The sequence below is a fragment of the Cynocephalus volans genome, chromosome 3 (genome assembly GCF_027409185.1).
Source record: "Cynocephalus volans isolate mCynVol1 chromosome 3, mCynVol1.pri, whole genome shotgun sequence".
NCBI lineage: Eukaryota > Metazoa > Chordata > Mammalia > Dermoptera > Cynocephalidae > Cynocephalus > Cynocephalus volans.
Window position 1 is genome coordinate 10,224,618 of NC_084462.1, and position 20,790 is coordinate 10,245,407.

At 36.5% G+C, this 20,790-nt stretch overlaps 1 protein-coding gene across 1 annotated transcript; it reads right to left on the minus strand.

The window, feature by feature from the left end:
• Positions 1 to 300: 300 nt before the first annotated feature.
• LOC134373548 (ret finger protein-like 3) lies at positions 301 to 3,295 on the minus strand. Its single transcript, XM_063091456.1, has 2 exons — positions 3,010 to 3,295; positions 301 to 881 (listed from the first exon to the last, which is right to left on the minus strand). The coding sequence occupies exons 1-2, from the start codon at positions 3,293 to 3,295 to the stop codon at positions 301 to 303; spliced, it is 867 nt and encodes a 288-aa protein (XP_062947526.1).
• Between the last annotated feature and the right edge of the window lie 17,495 nt (positions 3,296 to 20,790).

Here is a 20,790-nt window from a genome sequence, read left to right on the forward strand (position 1 = left end):
AACTTCTACAACACAATAAGTTGATATTACAGAAAATTCAAAGAAAAACATTTGGAAATTGATCTGAAAGTTCAGAACATACTAACTGGAACAGAAAGATAAACATACATACCAAAAAACCAACCATGACAATACCTTATATTTAAAAAGTAGTTTTCCATAAATAATATAATTTTTATGATTCATAAATGCTCCATATTGTTTGCAATATCTTTGTACCATATATGTGCCAAGAAGAAAAGTCCTTAGCTATGGTTATGAGCACAGCAATTTTCTCTAAATGTTTCTGTAGTCAACGGTTTATTTGCCTTGCCCAGGATAAATCTGGGGCCTGGTAATACCTGAATTCATCACAGGACAGATTCTCAAATAGCCTTGATCATCATGAATTGCACTTGCAGGAGCAAGAAATGGACGCAGTGGCTCTGCAGCAGAAATTGTAGTGAATGTAAAGATATGGGATCCATCAGTAACATCACAAAAGGAAATGATCCCCATAGCTATGTCCAGAAAAATCCCCACTCGGTTTAACCGGGGGTTCACCGAGAGAGCAGTCAAAGGTATAGTGCTGGCAGAGAAGAAGTCTCCATTTCTCAAACCCACGGTCCAGAAGCCCAGTTCTGAAGAGAGTAGAATTACCCCTTGTCGATTAACTGATTCTTTGCAAACACCCACGTCCCATTCTTTGCTTGTGCCCATGTCCACCTCCCAGTAATGGCGGCCAGAGGTGAACCGCAGGGAGCCCAGGACACACAATGCATAGTTGAATCTCTCTGCACACTCTTTCTTATTCTGATTGAAATACCCACAATGGACATTCCTCAGGTCATCAGAAATTATGAGATAATTGTTGGCTGTGTCCACATCTAAGGTCATATCCACTGTGGAAAGAAAAATTAGTTCAGCAAAGGCATACACTATAAACTCAGTCTCCACTTCTACTGCAAAGGCCCAAATATCTCATTCGCTTTCACTTGTTTTGTACTAATTTTTTTTCCTAAATCAGAATTGTCCTGGGGAAACTGCCATGGCCTTCTGATGGTTCACATTTACATATAAAAATGAATGAATATAACTATAACAATCCCTTTTATTCATAGTAGGACTTCCTTTTATATTGTTATTGAATTATTTGATTAAAGATTTGTTTTTCCCTTTAGGGCATAAAATACATGAAAGGAAAGACCATGATTGTTTTACTCTCAAAATTATTATACAAATTAGCACAGATTCTGTGAAAATATAGATGTCTAATAAATATTCGAATGATGGAAAATGTTACTGAGTGCAGAATAATACTGAAATATTAAAATTTGTTTTTCCTTTGTGATTACCTTTTCCTTTTAATCTCATTGACTAGGCAATTGCATTCTAGGCTTTTGCTTTCCTTGAGTTATTAAAAAAAAAAAGAAGAAATAGTGCTTGGACTCCTGAGATGAGATGGGTTTACTCTGGATTAATCAAGATAAAGGGATTCCTAGGGACATTAGTGAGGGTGTGTTGGGGTCTTGACAGCAACACAGACCCAGAACTTGCATGGGTTTAGAGGGTTGGGTAAACTTGGAAAAGAATGGCTTTGTGGATTACCAACGTTTCTAAGTAAACCTAATTATGAGAATCTAGAAGAACTGCTTGTCCTAATGAGATCCTGAAATGGAGCCAATGTAGACCTCAGAAGTGAACTTTCTGGACCAAAACCAAATTTGTTTGCTTGACTCGGTGGAAAAAATTAGAACTGTCTAATAATTGGAAAAGGGGTTGTCAAGGACAAAAAACTTTGGGAGTTTTCAGCATCTTAAATAAAAGTTTTCAGGGAGCAATAAGTAAGCTCAATTAGAAAACAAAGTAATTCATTTTTTTTCACAATTGATATTATGGATGGAGAGATATGTACGAAAGTACACTCATTGGATTCATACCGTACAAGGCCATCATTGATGATATGACACATTGTAAGACACAGGAAATAGAGAATGGGCAAGGACTTGGCACATTCCAATGAGTCTGAAATGTGGAATGAGGAATCTGGTAGGTCTGGTCTAGCATCCCGACTTCAGCACACCATACATGCAGCTGAGCTCACACAATGCACTTTAACTGTCTACCTTTCTTTAAGCTACATCACAATGATGCAGAGTTAACATGGAATATGGATATGGAATAAGGCATTGTTTTCTGAACACCAGGGTGGTCAGTTTGGAAGCACATGCTGCAGTGCTCAGGTTCAGAGTCTGCAACTGGATTGTTCCTATAGGAACAATCACCACACGCACTTTTACCACTCTTTGGCCGGTGGGGGGCGGGAGGGACTGAGCACTGGAATAATTTCATTCATCATAGTGGTTACATGCACTAACTGTGGATTAGAATCACCTGGGGGCTTTTAAGCATTGCAGATTCCTGGGCCTCACTGCCAGAGAGGGGTCAGATTCAGAAAGTGCAGGATCTTGTATTCAGCAAGTGGTCCATGAAAAAGCAACCTCTATACTACCTGGATTTGTGTCAAAAATCCAGATTCTCAGGAAATCCCAGTGCTGTGTAATCAGAATTTGCATTTAACCAAGATCCTCAGGTAATTTACATATTTTCAAATTTGAGAAACCATATTCTAGGCCTGTGTTGTCCAAAAGTATATCATGTGAGCCACATGAATAATTTTAATTTTTCTTGTAAACACAAAAAGTAATAAGAAACAGGTTTGATTAATTTTAATATATTTTATTTAATATTTTCATTTCCACAGGTGGCACTAGCCACATTTCAAGTGCTCACTAACTACCACTGGTCACATATTGGACAGCATGATTCTGGGCTTGACCTAATTATATGTCCTTAAAAATTTCCAGGTGGTTCTAATCTATAGTCAGAGGCAAGAACAGTCATTCTTTGGGGAACATACAAGTTTCCAGTGCCTGACTTCAGGTAATGCCTGTTCTGACAGAGAGATGTTTGAAAGCTGCTTCTCTAGGGCCCTTTTTGCACTGGGGGCATATTGTACAGATTCCTTACCTCGAAATTTCATCATCCTCGGGTTTATCTGTAGAACAGTTCTCAGCTGGGGCTCTAGTTCCTTGATCTTGGAAACCAGTTTCCCCAGCTGGGGAGTGGGCCTGATATCTTTCTTCTGAGAGACCGTAGAGCAGGAGGGGCACAATAAACCTTCCCCATGGGGCTCCTTCTGCAGTGAGTGGATGCATTGGAGGCAGCAGACATATCCACATTTCAGGTACATGGGTTTTTCAAGATAAGATAAGCAGGTAAAACAGCTACTCTCTTCTTTAAAGTGTTTAGCCATGGTTGCTGTCTGGGGAAAAATGAATATGATATTGAAGTTTCCATGAGTTAAATGACTAATTCGTCCTTGGGACACTTTCATCTTTACATGCATAAGGATAGCATGTGCCTGCTATTTGCTATCACTAGTACTAGGTAATAAAGACATAATGTAAGAACAAATATAAATGTCTCGTGGCCCTAAACTTTTGACATTTGGAATGCTTGTTAAAATGAAGGACATGATTCATCATAAGGCTTTGAGTTGAAGTAGTGAATGTGTCTGTACCTGGGCTGTTCAATATGGTAGCCACCAGCCCGATGTAGCTATTGAGCACTTGAAATGAGGCTTATCTGAATTGAGATGTATTGTGAGTAGAACGTGCACACTCAATTTGGAAGACAATTAGAAAAGAGAATGTAAGCTATCTCATTAACATTTAAAAATTGATTACATGTTGAAATGATTGTGTTTTGATATTAAAATAAATTGTTCCCTTTCTCTTTACTGTGGTTACTAGAAAATTTATCATTGCATATGTGGGTCCTGTTATGTTTTTTATTGGAAAGTGCTGGTCTAAACCCAAAAACCTTTCAACTCCCTCAGTTGGACCAACTTGGATATGGCAAAAACTCTGACAGAAACTGAGAGGTTGAATAAGTCAGTGGGGAAAACACATTTCACCATCTTGTTGAGTTGGTTGAGCTGTGATTTGACTCAGGAAAATAAAGACTGTAATTTCTCCAGCCCGGACATTGAAAATCTAAGTTCTACCTACTGTTGCCAGAGTAGAGAGCCCAGAGGCTCTAAGTGCACTCACTGTTCCTGGCTTGGAGTTGGCCTCACACAACACTTGCTGAATTTACAAATTACTCCATTCCCCAGACCTTGTTCTGCCCATTGCAGAAATCTAGGAAATTAAAAAAAAAAAAAAAAAAAAATCATAAGATTGCACTCACCTCTCCTCTAGTAGATTCTCTTCTGGTCTTCAACTGCTTCCACTGACAGCTCAGTTCTGGAGTGAGTGAGATTCATGGACAGGGGCTTTTATTGAAGAGGATTTCCCCACCCACCTTACTCATATCTTACCTCTCCTCTTTAATCCAATCAGATTTTGATTTAGTTCTGGCATAACTGAAATTTTAAGGACGTCATAGAAAGACTACCACAAAGGAGACAATTGTATCATGAAAGTGGTACTTAAAAAATTAATATAAAAAAATATTGTGATACTATCATTCTACATTAGAACTTGAGTATTATGTCTGTTGATAAGATTTTTAATTAGGATGATATTAAAAATATTTTGTATCATTATTAATCCTTATAAAATAAATACAGCTAGCTTCAAATAGTTTTTGATCACTAAAGTAAAATCTCATAATTTTGTTAAGGAAATTTATTAAACCTACTCAGAAGTCTTTTCTAAAATCGCACTAACTAGGTCAAACTCACTCCTTCAAAAGAGCTTTTTGCCACAATTGCGAAGAACATCGTTTAGAAGTTTGGTAAACAATTCCCAAAACTGTCCCATCAGTCAGCCAGTGAAGTTCCGGTTTTTTTGTTAGTGTCAAAAATAAAGGATATTTTTTATAATCTTACTATTTCCCTTACATCACAACATTTATAAAATGAGATACATTCTATTTTTAAAGAAAATATTCAAGAAGTGTTCCTCGTGGGTTTAGATAACTGACTGATGACCAGGGTTTGAGGGATGAGAATGAAAAATTGGGAGACTGTAGGGACTGGAGGTAAGGATGAAAGGGGATTTAGATTATATTTTGGTGATTAAATTACAATCTTTCATTTAATCATTTCTACAGTAACCGTTTGCTGGTGTTTGCTGGATAACCTTATGTTGGGAAAATATAGGAAAAATGGTCAGGGCCCCTCATGTTCAGAATCTTGCCAAACATTTGATGTAAATAGGCACATGCACTCAGGTGTTCCTTGGTTATCATCTAGTGTAATTGCGCATGTGCACCCAGGTGTCCTGGGTTATGGACTTAAGCATAAGGATGAGTGGCTCTGATCCATGGCGCCTCCCATCCCCAAGATGCCCCCCCCCCCCCCGTGGGGTGGGGCATGGGGAGGCCACTACTGCTATTGGAGGCTGCTGCTGCTAGTGCCCTTGGGACCCTCTGCAAGGCCACTGCCACTGCTGAACCTGTAAGTTGCTGCCACTGAGGACTGAGCTCATGTCATCTGCCAACAGCTCCTGGAATCTTTCCCAATTACCTAGAATTGACCTGCGTGTGAGGGGTCTGGGGACCCAGTCTGTACAATGGGTTTAGAGGGTTTGAGCCCTAGCTCTGACAATATAAATGGAACCTAGTATAACTAAAATAATAACTAAAATAATGAAACATTTTGGCTTTAGTTTTGATTTGCCTTACTTTACACCTTATCATTACGCATCCAAGCACAAGGCACAGTCCCAGCTCTCAATTCCTTTTGTCTCTATAAGGCAAATGGAAAAACACACTACCTGTACACAACACTACCTGTAAATTGTGACCCATATTTTATAAGAAGTTCTTTCATGCTGCATTTCTCCACTGATGTGGCTACAATAATGTTTATGCTGTATGATATATATGACTGTTTTTACTTATTATTTTAAAGTTTCAACTAATTTATTTTATAGCTCTTTTTAGAATATCTCTACACTTAAGGGCATAGAAGTATTCTTATGTTTGTAGTTTCATAGACTCTTCTCATGGAGTATTTATTCCTAATGTGTTTTCTATTGTATTATTTTGAGCCAGTCACAAGGAGGATTTATGTTCTCTTTGAGAATCAGGTAGCATCAGTTGTGGAAAAGACCAACCCCAGTAGTTTGATTTGCCTCTAGCAGGTTCTCCCAAATAACCATTAGCCTGGAATTGCATTTATGTAAATTCCTGGGGTTAGGAATTCTTCCATTAAGGACAAGAAAAGAGCAAATTAAGTTTCCTAGCATACTAATAGAGTTGACTTTGGATGATAGTTACTTACTATATTTATTATAAGCATATTATTATTATTACAAGTCATGATTTTTCTTTATGCCCTTACTCAACCTGTCCCTTCCCAAACTCCCCGCCCCCTGCCTTCTCCCCACCTCCTGTATCCTTAGATTTGTTTTCCCCTTCTGAAAGTTCAACAACTTTCTTCCTTTTGTCCTTCCTTTAATCCTTCCTTCCTTCTGTTCTTTGTTTCTTTCTTTCTATCTACCCAGTTATAAATGAGAACAATGTGGTATTTCTCTTTTCTTGTTTGGCTTATTTCACTTAACGTAATTTTCTCCAGACTCATCTATGTTACCGCAAATGGCAGAATTTCATTCTTTTTTATGGCTGAGTCGTATTCCATTGTGCAAGTATACCACATTTTCCTTATCCAGTCGTCTGTCCATTGACACTGTCCAATGGACACTTAGATTGGTTCCATATTTTGGTTATTGTAAATAGAGCTGTGATGAACATGGGAGTGCAGATATCCCTTTGACATGATGATTTCCATTCCTTTGGATATATGCCCAGTAGTGGGATTGCTTAATCATATGGTAGTTGTATCTGTAGCTGTTTGAGGAAGCTCCATACTGTTTTCCGTAATGGCTGTACTAATTTACAGTCCCACCAACAGTGTAGAAGAGTTCCCCACATCCTTGCCAGCATTTGTTGTTCTCGGTCTTTTTAATAATGGCCAGTCTAACTGGGGTGGGATGATATCTCAATGTGGTTTTGATTTGCATTTTTCTGATGACTAGTGATGTTGAGCATTTTTTTATATACTAGTAGGCCATTTGTATGTCTTCCTTTGAAAAATGTCTATTCATCTCCTTTGCCCATTTTTAAATTGGATTATTTGTTTTTTTACTGTATAGTTGTTTGAGTTTTTTATATATTCTGGATATTAATCCCTTGTTGGATGTATAGTTCACAAATATTTTCTCCCATTCTGTAGGTTGTCTTTCTGCTCTGTCGATTGCTTCCTTTGCTGTGCAGAAGCTTTTTAGTTTGATATAATCACATGTTTTTATTTTTTCTTTTGTTGCTTATGCTTTTGGGCTCTTGTTCATAAAGTCTTTGCCTAGTCTTACTTCCTGGAGTGTTTCCCCTTAGTAACTTTATGGTTTTGGATCTTATATTCAAGTCTTTAATCCATTTTGAGTTGATTTTGGTATATGGTGAGAGGTGAAGGTCCAGTTTCATTCTTCTTCATATTAAAGTCCAATTTTCCCAGCACCATTTATTGAACAGGCAGTCTTTTCCCCAATGTATGTTCTTGTTGCCTTTGCCAAAGATCAGCTGGCTGTAAGCATGTGGGTTGATTCCAGGTTTTCTATTCTGTTCTATTGATCTGAGTGTCTGTTTTTATGTCAGTTCCATGCTGTTTTGGTTACAATAACTTTGTAATATAATTTGAAGTCAGGTGGTGTTATGCCTCTAGCTTTACATTTCTTTGCTCAGGATTGCTTTGGCTGTTCGAGATCTATTGTAGTTCCATGTGAATGTTAGGATTGCTTTTTCTATTTCTGTGAAGAAAGATATTGGTATTTTGATGGGGATTGCATTGAATCTGTAGGTTGGTTTGAATAGAATAGATAGTTTCATAATGTTAATTCTCCCCATCCAAGAGTATGGTATGTCCTTCCATCTTTTTGTGTCATCTCTAATTTCTTTCAGTAGTGATTTGTAGTTTTCATTGTAGAGATCTTACACCTCCTTGGTTAAACTGATTCCTAGGTATTTTATTTTTTCAGCAACTTTTGTAAGTGGGTTTTCTTTCTTGATTTCTTTTTCTGCTAGTTCGTTGCTGGAATATAAGAATACTATTGATTTTGGGGTGTTAATTTTGTATCCTGCAACATTATTGAAATTATTGATCAGCTCTAAGAGTTTTTTAGTATAGTCTATAGGTTTTTTAATATATAAGATCATGTCATCTGCAAACAGGGATAGTTTGATTTCACCTTTCCTATCTGAATGCCCTTTATTTCTTTCTCTTGCCTGATTGCTCTGGCTAGTACTTCCAATATTATGTTAAATAGGGGTGGTGAGAGTGGGCATGCTTGTCTTGTTCCTGTTCTTAAAGGAAAAGCTTTCAACCTTTCCCCATTTAGGATGATATTGGCAATTGTTTTGTCATGAATGGCTTTTATTGTGTTGAGATAGTTTCCTTCTATACCTAACTTGCTGAGAGTCTTTTTCCTGAAGTGACGTTGTATTTTGTCAAATGCTTTTTCTGCATCTGTTGAGATAATCATATGGCTTTTGTCGTTGATTTGTTGATGTGATGTATCACATTTATTGACTTGTGTATGTTGAACCATACTTGTATCCCCAGGATGAATCTTACTTGGTCATGGTGTATGACTTTTTTGATGTGTTGCTGTATTCTGACTGCTAATATTTTGTTGAGGATTTTTGCATATATGTTCATCAATGATATTGACCTATAATTTTCTTTTTTTGTTGTATCTTTGTCTTGTTTTGGTATCAGGGTGATGCTGGCCTCATGGAATGAGTTTGGGAGAATGGCTTCTGTTTCAATTTTTTTGGAAAACTTTGAAGAGAATTGGTACTAATTCTTCTTTAAAGGTTTGGCAAAATTCAGCTGTAAAACCATCCAGTTGTGGGCTTTTCTTTTTTGGGAAATTGCTAATTACTGCTTCAATCTCTTTGCTTGTTATTGTTTAGTTTTTCTATTTCTTCTTGGTTCAGTCTTGGAATTTTATATTTGTCCAAAAATTTATCTATTTCTTCCAGGTTTTTATATTTATTGGTGTAGAGTTGTTTGTAATAATCTCTGATGATTCTTTGTATTTTTGTTGTGTCAGTTGTAATGTCTCCATTTTCAATTCCAATTTTTGTTATTTGGGTCCTCTCTCTTCTTTTGTTTTGGTTAATCTAGCTAATGGTTTGTCTATTTTATGTATCTTCTCAAAAAAAATCTTTTTGTTTCATTGATCTTTTGTGTTGTTTTTTGGGTCTCTATTTCATTTAGTTCTGCCCTGATCTTAATTATTTCTTTCGTCTACTACTTTTAGGATTGTATTGTTGTTGTTTTTCTAGCTCTTAGAGGCAAGTTGTTAGGTCATTTATTTGAAGTCTTTCCATTCTTTTGATATAATCATTTATTGCAATAAACTTCTCTCTTAGAACTCCTTTTGCAGTATCCCACAGGTTTTGGTATGATGTGTCTTTATTTTCATTAGTTTCAAGAAATTTTTTGATTTCCTGTTTAACTTCTTCTTGGACCCATAAGTCATTGTGTAGTCTGTTGTTTAGTTTGCATGCACTTGTATAGTTTCCATAGTTTTGCTTGTTATTGATTTCCAGTTTTAATCCATTGTGGTCTGAAAAGATACTTGGAATGATTAAAAAACTTGCTGAGACTTGATTTGTGACCTAACATGTGGTCTATCCTGGAGAATGTTTCATGTGCTGATGAGAAGAATGTGTATTCTGTAGCTGTCGGATGGAATGTTCTGTAGATGTCTGCCAGGTCCAGTTGGTCTAATGTGTTGTTTAATTTGTGTGTTTATTTGTTGGTTTGTTACCTAGAAGATCTGTCCAATGCTGGGAGGGAGTTGTTGACATCATCCACTATTATTGTACTCAGGTCTATCTTTGTTCTTAGGTCTAAGAGTATTTGCTTTACATATCTGGGTGCTCCAGTGTTGGGTGCATACATATTTATGATTGTTATGTCCTCTAACTGGATAGATCCCTTTATCATTATATAATGGCCTCTGTCTCTTTTTGTAGGTTTTGGTTTGAAGTCTTTTTTATTGAATATAAGAATAGTTACTTCTGTTCATTTTGGGTTTCCATTTGCATGGTATATATTTTTCCATCTTTTCACTTTTAGTCTGTGTGTGTCTTTATAATTGAGGTGAGTCTCTTGAAGATAGCATATAGTTGGGTCCAGCTTTTTAATCCAGTCAGTCTGTGTCTTTTGAATGGGGAATTTTATCCATTTACATTTAGAGTTGTTATTGACAGGTATTGCTTTACTCCTGGCATTATATTGCTTTTAGTTTAGGTGATTTGAATATCATTTGTTCCTTTCTTCCCCTTTTATTTTTCATCTTTGATGTTACTTGGGTTTTTGAGGTGACATGATTTAGCTTCTTTCTCTTTCTCATTTGCATTTTGGTTTTAACAGTGGGTTTTGCTCTTTCTTGTAAATCCATGATAGTGATTATTGTTTTTCAGATTCGAGATGCAGGACTCCTTTGAGTGTTTCTTGCAGGGCTGGTCATGTGGGAGTGAACTCCCATAATTTTTGTTTGTCTGGGAAATACACTATTTCTCCCTCATTTCTGAAGGATAATCTTGCTGGACATAGAATTTGTGGCTGACAATTTTTATCTTTTAGTATTTTGAATATTTCATTGCATTTTTTCCTGGCTTGTAAGGTTTCAGTTGAAAAGTCTGCTGTTAGTCTGATGGTGGCTCCCTTATAGTTCACTTGATGCTGTTCTCTTGTCACTTTTAGAATTCTGTCTTTGTCTTTGAGTTTTGCCAGTTTGATTACAATGTGTCTTGGAGAGGATATTTTTCAATTAAATCTATTCGGGGATATTTGGGCTTCTTGGATCTGAAGGTCTGAATCTCTCCCTATACCTTGGAAGTTCTCTGTTATTATTTCCTTGAATATGTTTTCAATGCCTTTTTCCTTTCTCCTTCCCTTCTGGAATACCCATGATTTGGATGTTTGTGTGCTTGAGGTTGTCTGCTAGCTCTCTTAGATTTTCTTCATTGTTAAAAAATTCTTTTTTCCTTTTTTGTCTTCCTGAGTTATTTCAAAAAGGCCATCTTTGAGGTCTGAAATTCTTTAATCTGCTTGCTCTAGCCTGCTGCTCAAGCTTTCTGTTCTGTTTTTTATTTCATTGAGCGAATCTTTCTATTCTAGGAGTTCTGTTACATTCTTTTTTAAGGTATTAATCTCTTTGTAAATTTCCTCTCCTTCATGTCCTGGATAATTTTTCTTGTTTCATTGTGTTCTCTAATTGCTTCTTCTCTTATCTCTTTGAATTTTCTTAACATCAGCACTTGGAATTCTTTTCAGATGTCTCAAGGGTTTCCTGCTCTATGGGGTCTGGTACTTGAGAATTACTATATTCCTTTGGTGGTGTCATATCTTCTTGCTTATTTGCAGTTCTAGTATTTTTTTGTTGATGTTTGGTCATCTGGTAGGATGCTTGTTTCTTCTGTTACTCTGGAGTGGGCTATGAGGGGACAGAGTTCCTCCTCTATTTGTAGGCTCTGCTGGTGACTTTTGTATCAGTGCAATTGATTATACGGTGGGCTGTCACAGCTCCTGCTTGGTCAGTGGGTATGCCTCCTCTTGGGTTCATGGTGGGCATGAGCCAGTACCTGAAGTTGGGCTGAGCCACTGAAGCAGCACTTACCTGGGGTGCCTGCACAGTCAAATAGTATATGTGTCTTCTCTGGAGCTTGGTCCAGTCCCTTAAGTTGGGGCCTGGGTCACGGGAGTGAGCTGCACTCACCAGGGGCACCCACGTGGTTGCTATAATATTTTTTTCTGACTGGAATTATGGACAAAGAATAGCTGAGCTATCTTCTACTGAAACAGTGGTAAAGTTTTTCTTGCCCACTATAATTGGCAGTTCAGTACTTTAAGAACCTTCTATGTTTGAAAAAAACCTGTGTTTTAACATCCCACTTAGCAGGAGCCAAATTCTCCAAGTCATGTCCCTGCAGGTATGTCAATACTCATCACTGCAGCTGATGTTATCTGACCCCCAGGACCCGTTCGAGGTCACAACTGCAACAGATTGTACAGTTAACACCCAACACACAGCCCTCTATGTATCTGGGACATGGTGTCTTCCTGTCTTTACCGAAAATGCATCTATAAATAATTTAATGTGTGTCACGTGTCTCCAATAGTTTTAAATGACTGTATAAAGCATGGTTCGCAATGGTGCTGGAACCAGGAATCTTGAATCTCTTCGTGAATAATATTTAATTCCTACATTTTTTACTTTTGAATGTTCTTAGAACTCCAAAACTCTGAAGAATATTTGAAAATCTGAAGGAAACTGAGTTCACTCTGGGGTGCAAGTTGTTATAATTTAGGAAGTGATGAAAAATCCTCTCTCTCAATAGTAACCAGCTGTGTAGTAAGAATATTATAGGAAGGCACAGCAATGTGCAAGCCAAGAATACAGCATAAGAGGGAGAAGGTATGATGCCAACATCACACTTGAGAACAAGGAGTCTTAAGAACACTATGTTCAACAGCTACACCATCTGGAGGGTCAGTGTCAATCTTGATAAGCTCAGGTTCATAGAAATGTTAGAGAAGATCTCCACAATTTAATGCTGGTGAAAATTGTCTTTTTAATTCTGAAAAAAAACTATTGAAGCATAATTGATTATATATATTTTTGGAGGTACAGCATTGACTACAATCACCTGTGTATAATGTGATGATCAAATCAATATTATTAGCATATTCATTATTATAAATCATAATTATTCTTTATGTTCCTTACCTAATCCCTCCCCAACCCTACAGACATTTATTCATTTGTAAACCTTAAATGTAAACTTTATTTATTTACTGGTTTGTAAGATGTCTTATTTTACTGCCATTTAAATAATTCATTGAGGACCTAGATGTAATAAAATATTTCCCTTGAGTTTAAAAGCCCTGTAATACACTAGAGAGTACTTGGAACAAAATAGAAATTCTGTCACTTGTTCTGAAAGTTGAAGAGATACAAATTCTGAAGTCAAATCCTGAATTCCACAGCAGACTTGTGTATCAATATTTAAGATGTAATATGTGCTAGTTAGTGTGAGATTATTAAAATATGGGTTTATGCTTCATATAAGTTTTATGCTTTTTTCTCATCTAACTTTTTAAATGTGTCAATGTAACAGAATACCTCTTTACCATAAGTACATGTCATTTTCCTGAATATCTTTTGTTGTGTGTGTGTGGTTATAGTTTTACCAGAATTTGCCCAGTGTAAATTGGAGGAATAACTGGTTTCTCCATAGAACAGGTACTCAGGATGCCTTCATCAACATTACTTGAGTTTGAAGGTGAAAAAAATGGGTACAGTTGTCCTGAAGCAGAAATTCTGCTGAGTGTGGAGATATGGATCCATGGTTAATGCTGAAAAAGGAAATGTTTCTAAGGTCCATAGCCAGAAAAACCTCCACTTGGTATAATCAGGGGTCCACACAGAGGGCAGTCCCAGGCACTGTATTGGCTGAGAAATAGCCTCTCTTTCTTTTACAGTCCAGATTCCAACTTCTATAAACAGTTGTGTCTTTGTCAGCAGAGATAAGCAGCAAACTCCCAGATCCCATTCTTTGCTTTTGAAAAGTAATGATGGCTGAAAATGAACAAAGAGGAGCCCAGGACACAAAATTTATTGAATCTCTCACCATACTTTTTCTGAATCCATTTGATATGCCCACACTGGATACCCCTCAGATCATAAGAAATGGTGAGGATCTTATTGGCTGTGTCAATATCCAAGGCCCTACCCACTGTGGAAAGAAAAATTAATAGCCCAGCAAATGGGCAGACTTCATTTCTCAAGCTCCATCTCTCTCAACAATGACCCAGATAACCTTTCTTTACTTCAACTTTATATACTATGATCTTTCTTTATAAGTCAGAAATGTTGTAGGAAAAATTTCCTTGACGTTCATGACTAGATGGAGTTACCCAGTTGTATTTAATAGAAACACACACCTCATATTCCTAATAGGAATTCTTATTTTCATATTCAATTATGTGATTACTTGATTGCAATATTTCTTCTTTTTAGGGTATAAGATCTCTGAAGATAGACACTATGGCTATTTTTCTCCTGTGTTTATTACAAATATTAGGAGAGACCCTGACCTCATGGAAAAAATTATTAAACAGTTTGCGTGAAGAAAAAATATGATAGTTAAGAGAATATAATTTTAAGTAGCAAACTGTCACCTGTCCCAGAGTGATGGAGATGCAAATGATTACTCAAAGCCCATTTCTTCTGAGCAGTGAGAGTCCTCAAAGGGGTTAATTCCCAGGAACCCTCAAGAGAAAAGCATTCCTCGGGAAATAACACTGAACTAGGGTACTCTCTCAGTATTTATTCTTCAGGCCAGAAAGTTACAGAAAAGGAACATAGGTGGTTACAAAAAGAACAGTAAGATAATTGTCATGGCAACAATCATTAGGTTTAGTTGCACCAAGGACATCTGCCCTTAGAGCCAGCAACTTTGCTCTGTTACAATTCTTTATCTACAGCAGAGACTTTAGCCCAGGGAAAGTTTTCTGTCTTTCACAAGCTTAACATTTCTATGTGTAATTTTAAAAAGTTAGGCCCTGTGAAATATGTTTGCTTTATAAATGTTATTATACTCCATATATGCCCCTTATTTATTTATTTATTAAAAGAAGCAAAAGCTATAGATCAAGGTTTCACAGTTAAGACAAAAACATTCTGTGAACGCAAAGTTAGTATCATTTTAGCATGGCAAGTCCTTTAATTTATCCCAGGTGAGGACTAATGATGTTGTTGTCTCTCAGGGCTGTTGCATCGGCATCATTCCTGGTGGTGTGAATTGGGGTATTATTGCCAGTTGTTGAAACTCCAGGAAGGGGTTCTGTTCCATGTAATAGTTGATTTTGAATCCAGAGTGTTTGTTGGTGTTCACCCATCCAGGATATCACTGCTTCCAAAGCATGTAATTTTTATAAAATTTTTTCATCAATTACAAATCTTTTGTTTAGAAACAGGATGTCTCATCCAACTCATAAGCACCCCCTTAAAGGCCATGAAACTTCAGAGAACTGCTTTTGTAGACAAGATATTATTTCTCACTTTTACAATCAAAGCATTCCTCATAAAAGCATTGATGATCAATTTTCTGATTGAAAAGGTTTTACTTTTCTTTGTATAGATCCCTCAGTGCTGGGAAGGCTCATTCCCAGGTTGTCATGTCCCATGTCAGGGGGAAAGATGAAACAGCAAGATGAAACAGCAGTTAGGCCAAATTAGGGCAAAAAGAAGAGGGGTCAGGAACTTAGAAGAGATATGCTATTTTATAACCAAAGTTTTAAATTATATCCTGTTATAAAGAGTCAATTTTTATAGAACTTACAAAAATAGCCACATTGCCATTAATAATCATAAAGGTACTTAAAGTTTTTAAATTTTGGGGAGGATCAAATAGGGAGAAAACAAATATTTTTATCTCTGTTTTAAATTATATTTTACCAAACTGCTGTTAGTTATAGATAGCTTAAGAGAGAGAGTTTTCTTAAATCTGGAAAATGACATTAATGAGCGATGTTTTAAAATAAAAAATTGTAAAAACCTATAATTTAAAAAAATCGGTTCATTAGTTTTATGTAATTAACTTTTGTTGTTTTGATCTTGGTGAGTAATTTCACAAACCTGCCAGTTTCTTCATTAGAATTTGGAGATTCAGTTCAATGGTATGAACTCAAAGTTTGTCAGGAAACTGTATCTGTCAGAGTTTTTTAAAAAATATTTGAAGACATAACATTTTAAAATTATAATTGAACCAATATTATGACTGGTAGCATTTATATCAAGACACAGAATTCCAAGAACCTTACGAGATTTTGGAACACATATTAATAACATCTTAGTATAACCAAAGAAGGTCAAACATTATTTCTTATTTTGACAATGTTTTTTATATAGTCTAATTTATCAAATAAGCCAATTGGTTTTGATACATCTCTATATATCTTTTGAGAAGCTCCAGGACTCTTGGAACCTCTCAAAGTTAGTTCAAGTCTGAGTTTTTAGAATTTGGTTTTGGAAAGTTGAAGAACAAAGACTTAAAATACTCACAAATCATTACAAAGATAAAACCAAAGTGACAACGGATTTCAAAGGCAGAGAGCACAAGAAATTATCATGATAAAACATGAAATAAGTTTCCTAGGCCAGTTACCTAAAAGATAAAGAAAACCTCTTACAATTTTCTATTAAGAGCAGTTAAGTGCTTTTAGGAAATCTGGTTGTTCCAGTGTAGGAGAGCAAACTTTAACTCTGTACAGAATATTTTTGATATTTTTAGAAAAATTCACACATAATTTGCTTTCAAATCCAGTCAATCCTTTTACTGTAAAACCTTTTAAACAAACTTATCCTCACAAACCATTATCATGACTTACTTAGACATTCTATGACATGCTTTAGACTTTTTATTTTGTCCGATACTTTTCACTTTTTAAATAGCCAATTATTTTACTCTAGGACAAGAATACATTGTACCAGATGCCTTTTCATATAAAAATATTTTCTTTCCCTTAGCCTTTCTGTTTTTTTAAAAAATTTTATTTTGTCGATATACATTGTGGTTGATTATTGTTGCCCATCACCAAAACCTCACTCCCTCCTTGCTCCCCCCAACCCCCCCACCAATGTCCCCTCTGTTTGCCTGTCGTATCAACGTCAAGTAATTGTGGTTGTTATATCTTCTTCCCCCACCCCCGGTATTTTTTTTTTTTTTGTGTGTGTGTGTGTGTGAATTTATATATTAATTTTTAGCTCCCACCAATAAGTGAGAACATGTGGTATTTCTCTTTCTGTGCCTGACTCGTTTCACTTAATATAATTTTCTCAAGGTCCATCCATGTTGTTGCAAATGGCAGTATTTCATTCTTTTTTATAGCTGAGTAGTATTCCATTGTGTAGATGTACCACATTTTCCGTATCCACTCATCTGATGATGGACATTTGGGCTGGTTCCAACTCTTGGCTATTGTAAAGAGTGCTGCAATGAACATTGGGGAACATGTATACCTTTGACTTGATGATTTCCATTCCTCTCGGTATATTCCCAGCAGTAGGATAGTTGGGTCATATGGTAGATCTATGTGCAATTGTTTGAGGAACCTCCATACCATTTTCCATAGAGGCTGCACCATTTTGCCGTCCCACCAACAATGTATGAGAGTTCCTTTTTCTCCGCAACCTCACCAGCATTTATCGTTCAGAGTCTTTTGGATTTTAGCCATCCTAACTGGGGTTAGATGGTATCTCAATGTGGTTTTGATTTGCATTTCCCGGATGCTGAGTGATGTTGAGCATTTTTTCATATGTCTGTTGGCCATTTGTATATCTTCCTTAGAGAAATGCCTTCTTAGCTCTTTTGCCCATTTTTAAATTGGGTTGCTTGTTTTCTTCTTGTAAAGTTGTTTGAGTTCCTTATATATTCTGGATATTAATCCTTTGTCAGATGTATATTTTGCAAATATTTTCTCCCACTCTGTTGGTTGTCTTTTAACTCTGTTAATTGTTTCTTTGCTGTGCATAAGCTTTTTAGTTTGATATAATCCCATTTGTTTATTTTTCCTTTGGTTGCCCGTGCTTTTGGGGTCGTATTCATGAAGTCTGTATCCAGTCCTTCTTCCTGAAGTGTTTCTCCATGTTTTCTTTAAGAAGCTTTATTGTTTCAGGGCATATATTTAATTTTTAATCCATTTTCAGTTGACTTTAGTGTATGGTGAAAGGTATGGGTCTAGTTTCATTCTCCTGCATATTGGTATCCAGTTCTCGCAGCACCATTTGCTAAAGAGGCAGTCTCTTCCCCAGTGTATAGGCTTGGTGCCTTTGTCAAAGATCAGATGGCTGTAGGTGTGTGGGTTGATTTCTGGATTCTCTATTCTATTCCATTGATCAGTGTGTCTGTTTTTTTGCCAGTACCATACTGTTTTGGTTATTATAGCTTTGTAGTATAGCTTAAAGTCAGGTAATGTTATGCCTCTAGCTTTTTTTTTTAGCTCAGCGTTGCTTTGGCTATGTGTGGTCTTTTGTTATTCCATATAAATGTCTGGATAGTTCTTTCTATTTCTGAGAAAAATGTCATTGGAATTTTGATGGAGATTGCATTGAATTTGTATATCACTTTGGGTAGTATGGACATTTTCACAACGTTAACTCTTCCAATCCAAGAGCATGGGATATCTTTCCATCTTCTTGTATCCTCTCTAATTTCTCTCAGCAGTGGTTTGTAGTTCTCATTATAGAGATTTTTCACCTACTTGGTTAACTCAATTCCTAAGTATTTTATTTTTTTGGTGGCTATTGCAAATGGGCAGGCTTTCTTGATTTCTCTTTCTGCATGTTCACTATTGGAGAATAGAAATGCTACTAATTTTTGTGTGTTGATTTTGTATCCTGCTACTGTGCTGAAATCATTTATCAACTCCAAGAGTTTTTTTGTAGAGGCTTTAGGCTGTTCAATATACAGGATCCTGTCATCGGCAAACAGGGACAGTTTGACTTCATCTTTTCCAATCTGGATGCCCTTTATTTCCTTCTCTTCTCTGATTGCTCTGGTTAGTCCTTCCAACACTATGTTGAATAGGAGTGGTGAGAGTGGGCATCCTTGTCTAGTTCCTGTTCTTGAAGGAAAAGCTTTCAGCTTTGCCCATTCAGGATGATATTGGCAGTGGGTTTGTCATATATGGCTTTAATTATGTTGAGATACTTTCCCTCTATACCTAACTTATAGAGGGTCTTTGTCATGAATGAGTGCTGAACTTTATCAAATGCTTTTTCAGCATCTATAGAGATGATCATATGGTCCTTGTGTTTGAGTTTATTAATATGGTGTATCACATTTATTGATTGGCATATGTTGAACCAACCTTGCATCCCTGGGGTGAATCCCACTTGATCGTGGTGAATAATTTTACCTATGTGTTGCTGTATTCTGTTTGCTAGTATTTTAGTGAGGATTTTTTTTTTTTGTCTTTTTCGTGACCGGCACTCAGCCAGTGAGTGCACCAGCCATTCCCATATAGGATCCAAACCCGCGGCAGGAGTGTCGCCACGCTCCCAGCGCCATACTCTCTCGAGTGCGCCACGGGCTCGGCCCTTAGTGAGGATTTTTGCATCTATATTCATCAAGGATATCGGCCTGTAGTTTTCTTTTTTGGTTATATCTTTACCTGGTTTTGATATCAGGATGATGTTTGCTTCATAGAATGAGTTTGGGAGATTTGCGTCTGTTTCAATGTTTTGGAATAGTTCATAAAGAATCAGTGTCAATTCCTCTTTGAATGTTTGGTAAAATTCTGCTGTGAATCCATCTGGTCCTGGGCTTTTCTGTGTTGGGAGCCTTCTGATAACATCTTCAGTCTCCTTTATTGTTATTGGTCTGTTCAGATTTTCTGCATCTTCATGGCTCAGTTTTGGGAGCTTGTGTGTGTCCAGAAATTTATCCATTTCCTCCAGATTTTCAAATTTGTTGGCGTATAGTTGTTTATAGTAGTCTCGAATGATTCCTTGTATTTTAGATGAATCAGTTGTAATATCATCTTTTTCATTTCTAATTTTTGTTATTTGAATCTTCTCTCTTCTTTTTTTGTTAGCCATGCTAATGGTTTGTCAATTTTATTTATCTTTTCAAAAAACAAGCTTTTTGATTTATTGATCTTTTGTATTTTTTTTGGGTTTCAATTTCATTAAGTTCTGCTCTGATCTTAATGATTTCTTTCCTAGGCCGGCCCGAGGCTCACTTGGGAGAGTGTGGTGCTGATAACACCAAGGCCACGGGTTCAGATCCTATATAGGGATGGCCAGTTAGCTCACTGGGTGAGCGTGGTGCTGACAACACCAAGCCAAGGGTTGAGATCACCTTACCAGTCATCTTATAAAAAGAAAAAAAAGATTTCTTTCCATCTGCTAACTTTAGGTTTGGATTGTTCTTGTTTTTCTAGTTCTTTAAGGTGAAGTGTTAGGTTGTTCACTTGCCATCTTTCCATTCTTCTGAGGTGAGCATTTAATGCAATAAATTTCCCCCTTAATACTGCTTTTGCAGTATCCCACAGGTTTTGGTATGATGTATCATTGTTTTCATTAGTTTCAATAAATTTTTTTGATTTCCTACTTGATTTCTTCTTGCACCCATATGCCATCAAGTAGAATGCTGTTTAATTTCCATGTGTTTGTATAGTTTCCAGAATTTCATTTGTTATTGATTTCTAGTTTTAATCCATTGTGGTCTGAGAAAATACGTGGGATAATTCCAATTGTTTTGAATTTGTTGAGACTTGATTTGTGATCTAATATGTCATCTATCCTGGAGAATGATCCATGTGCTGATGAGAAGAATGAATATTCTGAGGTTGTTGGTTGGAATGATCTGTAGATATCTGCCAAGTCCAATTGGTCTAGAGTAATGTTTAGATCTTGTGTTTCTCTGCTGATTCTTTGCCTAGATGATCTGTCCAATATTGACAGTGGGGTGTGTTCAGGTCCCCTGCTATTGTGGTATTAGTGTCTATTTCCTTCTTTAGGTCTAATAGAGTTTGTTTTATAAATCTGGCTGCTCCAACATTGGGTGAGTACATATTTATCATTGTTATGTCTTCTTGATGGATCAGTCATTTTATCATTATGTAGTGTCCCTCATTGTCTCTTTTTATGGTTTTTAGTTTAAGGTCTACTTTGTCAGATATAAGAATAGCTACTCCAGCTCGCTTTTCTTTTCTGTTTG

Bases quoted from the DNA above. Each gene is read 5' to 3' on its own strand.
- LOC134373548 (XM_063091456.1), bottom strand. From the start codon at position 3,295: ATGGCTAAACACTTTAAAGAAGAGAGTAGCTGTTTTACCTGCTTATCT. The intron at 882-3,009 runs GTAAGGAATCTG...TTCTTTCCACAG, and splicing joins GAGGATGATGAAATTTCGAG to TGGATATGACCTTAGATGTG.